At 41.7% G+C, this 7,169-nt stretch overlaps 1 protein-coding gene across 1 annotated transcript in view; it reads left to right on the forward strand.

Moving 5' to 3' along the window:
• ptp4a2b (protein tyrosine phosphatase 4A2b) overlaps nucleotides 1-6,453 on the forward strand; it is a 21,711-nt gene extending 15,258 nt beyond the window's left edge. Inside the window, exons 2-7 of the mRNA XM_035681609.1 lie at nucleotides 1,123-1,414; nucleotides 1,742-1,850; nucleotides 1,939-2,031; nucleotides 2,129-2,259; nucleotides 4,362-4,436; nucleotides 5,198-6,453. Coding sequence (XP_035537502.1) covers nucleotides 1,410-1,414; nucleotides 1,742-1,850; nucleotides 1,939-2,031; nucleotides 2,129-2,259; nucleotides 4,362-4,436; nucleotides 5,198-5,309 — 525 coding nt within the window. The 5' untranslated portion in view covers nucleotides 1,123-1,409 and the 3' untranslated portion in view covers nucleotides 5,310-6,453. The remainder of the gene's footprint in view (nucleotides 1-1,122; nucleotides 1,415-1,741; nucleotides 1,851-1,938; nucleotides 2,032-2,128; nucleotides 2,260-4,361; nucleotides 4,437-5,197) is intronic.
• Nucleotides 6,454-7,169: the final 716 nt, after the last annotated feature.

The following is a 7,169-nucleotide window of genomic DNA, read 5'->3' on the forward strand; positions in this document are numbered from 1 at the left end:
TGTGTGTGTGTGTGTGCACTCCATGCTGTGCATATTTATTAGTTTCCATTTTGGTGACAAGCGGTGAATTGACAGAGTGATGTAATCCAAAGGGGTCAGACTCATAATTAAGGCTGGCAGGCAGATTTGGTTATGATGGCACTTTTTCTGAGTTTCTGGAAACTGGTCCACATTATACAGAAAGCTGAAATTTCAGAAGTGCAGGGATTAAATAAACGTTTAAATTTAAGGTCTAACTGTCTTCTCCCGTTGTGACAAAGCTTGAGCACGCTGCAGATGACATGCCAGTTAATGAAGACAACTGGACAGGTTGATTTAGATTTTTTTTTTTAATAAACTCCAGGCCGGTATTTGTTGCCTTTCAAACAATATGTTATTGTGCTAAGCATAATCAGACTTCCCTTGTTTCTACGTTAATAGAATCATATGAAATAATCCAGATGCACCTTTTTGTTCTTTAAGTTCAGTCGGACAAAAATCAACTTCTAAATAAACTGCTCTGTAGTGCTCTGTAGTAAAATATACATATGGTATACATGATATTAATACACAGCTGTATATTTGACCCAGGTATGGCAATAATGACTGCTGGTATGTCACATGACTTGATAACGGACTGATGAAACCTAATGCTACCGTTATCAGATCTGTACTGTAACTGCTTAAGGTAATGATGGAGCTTAAAGGTTTGTCAGGTAGTTCAGAGAGCTCTGTTCACCATTTTGTATACAAACACTTAAAGGCTTCCCACTCTGTTGGTCTTTTCTAAACAGCAAAAAGACGTGGCTCAGTCAAAATTATACAGATAGTTTCAGCTTTAACAAAACTATCTTTCTGTAAATGTATAGACACCAGCGTATTAAACAACAACCAAGATTTTTTTTTTTTGTCTAATTACCAATGCACGAAAACAAATGTTCATGAACTACCGCTGGGTAAACTCAGTGGCGACAGTTGCCAGTGAAATAAATGGCTTAAACTTGCCTGCTCTGGCTTGTTAGGACACTGGTTCTACATTCAAAGTGCGTATTAAAGTATTCAAACACACAATCATTGAGCTGTGTGATGTCATCTACATCATTACCACGTAACCTCACTCTCGTCTTTCTCCTCTCTCGACAGGGTTTCTGTGTTGACTTGAGCCGCACCTATATGGCGTGTGTGAGCGGAGAATTCTGCCAGGCACAGCACCTCACCTCCGTGGAGAAGTGAATCGGCCGCCCCCCGAGGGACTACGCTACCCAAAAACCCCCCTGACTGCCAGCACGCTAGGAACTGCTGACTCTTCCAAAGACCCCTGGGATATTGCGTAGTCCTTGGCCAGACTGCCCTGCCCTGTCCCAACCAATACGAAAAACCTTTGCTTACCACTTTCTCCTCGAACAGCCAATCACAAACAGCTCTCCTGAATGGGGTAAACTGATTGGATGACTCCTGGATAGTCTCTCCATCTTTTTTTTCTTTTTTTATTCTTTTAAATTTTTTGGTTTTGTGTTTAATTAATTTTTTTTTTTTACATCCCGGAGTACTGTGGACTAGTTCATCCTTTTCGTTACCTATCTCTGTGTACATCATCCCATAGTTGAACACCTGTTGTTGACCCATCCTTCTCCCACGTGTTGTCATTTTTATTTATTCTATCCTTTCCTGAATACATAAATCTCCTAGCAGTCTTTGCTGACTTCTGAGCCAAAAGTCGCTTTTGTTTTGTAAGAGTATTGTATTGTAATTGTTTTTTAAGCCGTCTCGCCAACATGAACCGCCCCGCTGCAGTCGAGATTGCCTACGAGTGCATGAGGTTCCTCATCACCCACAACCCCACCAATGCCACGCTCAACAAGTTCACTGAGGTATCCCCACTTCTGTCTTTATTTGTATCGGTGTGCTTCGGTTTGCAAGTGCTGTGTCTAAAATCCTTTTTTTTCTTTTTCTTTTCAGGAGCTGAAGAAGTTTCATGTGAACACACTGGTGAGAGTTTGTGATGCCACCTATGATAAGGCTCCAGTAGAGAAGGAGGGGATACACGTTGTGGTAAGTGCTGACACGCACACATTTTGTGGCAGCCTTTCTCACTGTATGTGTATCCAACTTCCACGCTGACACACACACACTACTTTGTCTCCTCCAGGACTGGCCCTTCGATGATGGCGCCCCTCCTCCCACCCAGATTGTGGACGATTGGCTCAAGCTGCTCAACACCAAGTTTCGAGAGGAACCTGGCTGTTGCATCGCTGTGCACTGTGTGGCAGGGCTTGGCCGGTGAGTGGCTATCTGCATTGTTTTCACTAAAGACAATAACTCAGGCAGTGCTGGTTGTCTAGATTGTTACATGGTCAGCCTTTTGAACAGCTAGGTTAGTAGCAGAAGTTTGAGTCCTGGGGCGTAAACTGTGATACGGATCAGCTAATAACAGTAAATTCCTTGCTTGGATACAACAACTCCAGTTAGCAGATATGTGAGGTGTGTGGACGTTTTATCCAAAGATTCTCCGTCCATCTATTTCCTGCTGCTGATCTGGGGCCGAGGCTTGTCGTTAGCAGGCTAGCCCAGACATCGTTCTTCCCAGCTACATCCTTCTGCTGCTCCTGCGGGATCCTGAAGGTGTTTTCACACCAAGTGGAATATGTAATCCCTTTCAGCTGGATGTGCCTGGAATACCTCCACAAGAGGAGCTAGGGGTGCTGGAGTCACCTTAACTGGCTCCTTTTTTTATCCTTAAAGAGTAACTTCACACCATATTCACTTTTTGAAGTTGTTAAATTATATGTTACATGTCATATAATGTATAGTCAAATATATCTTGTCCAATGTAGCCATATTTGATTTAATAAGTCTGAGGTCAGAAACACGAATTGGAAGGCAGAAACACAAGCAGCAGGCAGAGAGGGTGTTTCATGGTCCTGGCTGTTCCCTGCTGTAATACCACCCATTTGACCTAATTTCTCATTTTCCGTTTCCCCCCTTCCTGTTAGTATTATCTGTTTAGTGTGATGCTGTTGTTTGGGTGCTTAGACCAGGGTTCATTTAATCTCCCCTGCATCAAAGTGACTCTCGAGAGATGTAGGCCACCTGTTAAAGTCTGCTCAGGGCCACAGAAAGCATTAATGAAAGGCTACAAGTGTCTAAATAATTCTATTTTTCTCCTAATGTCGCCATATCCCAGCCTTCCCCTCAGCTCTTCTACCACTTGTTGCTCCTGCTGCGCTGCACCTGTGCGTCCCGTTCCTGTTGTATTGCGCCTCATCTTGAATACACACTGGCAGTTGAGTCAGTATGTTGAATAGTTGTCCCCTCTTCCTGCTCCTGTTAGTGCTCTGTAAATAGACAATCAGCTGGGTAAGTTATCTATCATCGGTGGCAACAGTCTGTCGCTGTTGCCTCTGCAGACTTGAAAAAGGGAAGGCAATTACATTTGCATGTGATCTATCTGTTGGTCATGAGGTTGCACAGTCGATGTGCAGATATGCACAGTCATATTCACAGACCAGTGTGACAGTGAATTACGGACAAGTTAAGCGGAATAACAACACAAGTGTGAAAACAAAGAAGGCAGAAGCACATGACGTGGGCGAGTTGGTGTGAAAATGTCTTTCCTAACCACAAACGCACAGTAAGCCAATGATTTCTCACTGGCTTCCAGCGTTCTGCATTGCTGTGGCATTCCAGAGGTTGTATAATTACCAGTAATGGTTAGACTGGCATTTCAGAATTCATCTCCTCTTCTTTTCTGTCCTGTGTTTACTGCAGTCATCTGGGCTTTCCAAAGCTGTACGGTCTGATCTGCTTTACATTAGCCAACATTCTCTTAAGGCCCCTCCTTTGAGTGTGGGAGGCTGCAGCTATGTGCCTTGTTGTTGTTATTGTTGTCCTTTAACAGTATTCTAACCCTTCCATCCACACTAAGGCACTGTCTTTTTTCCCCTCCTCATTTTCTTTCAATCCCTCCTTTCTTACATACTGTCCCTTGTGAATTTAGTGAGGGAAAAAAAGCCACTCAAGGAAATGCCCTGTCAGCACTGAGATTTGACCCGCCAAGTGGTACAGAAAGTTTTTATATTTATTTATTTATTCCCCACTATATCTCATCTGCTGAGAAAGGAGAAGGTTGTCTCGCTGTAACTTATCACAGTTTTGTGTGTGTGTCTCAGGGTGTGTGCACAGTGCCCCAGCAGGGCAACAGAGAGCTTGTGCACCCCTGTTGATTTCCCAGGCCTGTTTCCCAGGTTTAAACCCCCTCCCTCTTCCTTCACCATATTACTACAGAACCATGTGAATCTTGGCATTTAATCTTCTTCTTCCCTTCTTCTTTGATTCTCTCACTGTCTCCTTGAACTGGTCCGCTGGATTTCTTTACCTCTCAGAGCTCCAGTCTTGGTGGCCTTAGCCCTCATTGAGAGTGGGATGAAGTACGAGGATGCTGTGCAGTTCATAAGGCAGTGAGTACCCTCTCTATGTTTGAACTTTTAAAGGTTTGTAAATACAAACAGGGTGCGTGTGAAAAAGCCTCAGCACCTTGTGGTTATAAGCCAAAATGTGATGTCTTCTTGTTTCTTTGGTTTGTTGATGTAGACAAATACCAAAAGTCATACACTGTCAGCCAATACTAGGAATTGGTAATTGTAGTTCTAGAGTCTGGTACCAGCACTGGATACAAAGCGGTACCCTGCGAGATGTCTGGTGTTAAAGGAAGAGTTGAACATTCTGGGAAATGCATGCGTTTGCCTCCTGGCTGGCTGAGACTCTAGGAAGTTACTGCTCCAAGCCAAGAAATAGTCCGGCAAATAAACTGAACGTAAAATGGCAAATAGGTTTTTTTTTTATACTTGTTTGTTTATACAGATTAAACAAACAAGATATAAACTATTCATTATTGAGCTTTTGCTGGCTGGCACATGTTGTTGCCTTTTAGACAGAGCCATAGTAGCTGCTTCCCCCTGTTGCCTGTTTTTCTTCTAAGCTAAGCTAACCGGCTATTAACTGTACCCTCATATTTAACAGACAGATAAGACTGGTATTGATTTTCCCATCCAACTCTGAAAGAAAGCGCCAGTGCATTTCCCAAAATGTCAAACAATTCCTATGATCACTACAGCAATGATTGTAGTGGTATTCTACTATAGCATGCTCTTTGTTCTCTTTGGTGGATATTATTGTTTTAATCTTTAGCCCACATTTTTTTCCCCTCTGCTTTTCATAGGAAGAGACGTGGAGCCTTCAACTCCAAACAGCTTCTTTACCTCGAGAAATACAGACCTAAAATGCGTCTGCGGTTCAAGGATACCAACGGCCACAACTGCTGTGTGCAGTAGGCTGCCTGTCAATGCATCTTTCTTATGCGCATCTAGTGGGGAATCTTCCAACAAGGGGAGATAAAAAAAAATAATGAAGAGTGCTATCAGTAATTATTGTGATGATTTGTTAACACTGAGTCATGGTGAATTGATCAGAGAGCAAGCGAGTGATTGAATGAAATGAATGAATCCAAATCTGGGGATCCACCAGCCGAACCAATGAATGGAAGGTCAAAGCACACAGATAGGCCCGCCTCCCGGTTACACTGTTCAACCACGGGCCAGAATTTTTTCCAACTTGAGTCCATCCTGTTTCTTTTTTTTCTCTTTGTTTCAGTTGTCATCATGGGATAACATTTTCCATTTTGTGAATTTTTATTTTTACACAAGCAATGGTGATGCGAAGATGTAATGTTAAACGATATTCTGATTTTTATTTCCACTAATATTGATATTATGATTAGGCCAGAATAATGTACCTTTTTAAACATTTTTAAACTTTGAACACATATTGCGACTGTCCAGTTTGGTATTGGGGTGTTGTTTTTTTTTAAATTTTTTTTTTTTTTGTTGCACAAAAACTCAAAAGTTCACCTGAAAATGCAGTAATGTTTTTCTTTTCCCTTCACTTGCTTAAAGTCACTTTCAGTTTAGGGGTTCACTGAGTTTGAATATGTCTGCAATATTTATTCACAAGATATGTGTGGCAGTTATGAGTTTGGCTGGGGCAAGGACACTTTTGTTATCCAATAGTTTTGTTGTTTTTTTTTTTAATCCTTCGAGAGCCATGTCTTCTTTTTTTTTTTTTTTTTAAATCTTGTTGGAGTGCAATAATCAGTCCACCTCAGATTAGCCCACCAAACCCTGCTGAGCATCGTACACACCTGCACATATACACTTCAGACACTCATCCAGACAGTTAAACAGGAAAACACTCAACAACTCCTAAACAGGTACTTCTCCTGCATTCAGTTGTAATGGGCTACAATAGGATTTCCCTAAATATGCATATTTAAACTCACATACACAGAGCCTATGATCCAATCTGAAAGACAACGTGGAGAAGAATGAAAATGGTCAGTTTTTTATCATTGTACCCATTTTGAAAACATCCCCAATTCGTATTGGTTCTTTAAAGATAAATAAATTGAAATAAAAAGCATACGTGTCTTTTTTTTTTTTTTTCCCTGTCTCTCAAAGAAGTGGGTGGTAGTGCAGCTGGAGGTAACATTGATATGGCACATTAATATAACTACTTAATATTGCTGTATATGTGGCAGCTCTGTATTAAAGTAGAAGTGTATTGGTCTCCCTATTCAGCTCTTAAATCAATATTCCTAAATTAAGTGCAGGAGTATGTTGTAACAGTCCAGTTTTTTGTATTCCTATCATCCTGTTTTGAAAATGAGTGACAATGCTGTCATCTTGCACTTGGTGATAAACAGACTCGGTGTTCCCCAGACAATGTGTGCTCATTAGGGACGTCAGTCAAAGCCTGCCTTAAATGTCCTGTCTGTGACTCACCACCACGTGGAAGGCACAGGACACCGTGGTACTGAGAAATGACTCACCGCCACTACTGGTAATCACGACTTCAGCCAATACCTGAGCCAAGTCAAAGTGCCCCCTCTGCTGGTCAAGGCCTGCCATGGCTGAAGCCTGTGCGTGCAATAAAGTCAGGGGAATGTGCCAATAATGTAACAAACAGCATAATTAAGTAGAATCAGGCATAGCAAGTGGATCTACAAGAAATGTCTAACCGCATTATTTCTTTGGTATCTAACTTCTGTATTAACAATTGACCCGTTTAGAGTATTTAATGAATGATAATCATGGGATTGATATGTTAGTTACAGTCACTGCGTACAGCACTGCAGC

Source organism: Morone saxatilis, unplaced genomic scaffold (assembly GCF_004916995.1).
Source record: "Morone saxatilis isolate NCDOM2014 unplaced genomic scaffold, NCSU_SB_2.0 Contig9, whole genome shotgun sequence".
Lineage (NCBI taxonomy): Eukaryota > Metazoa > Chordata > Actinopteri > Moronidae > Morone > Morone saxatilis.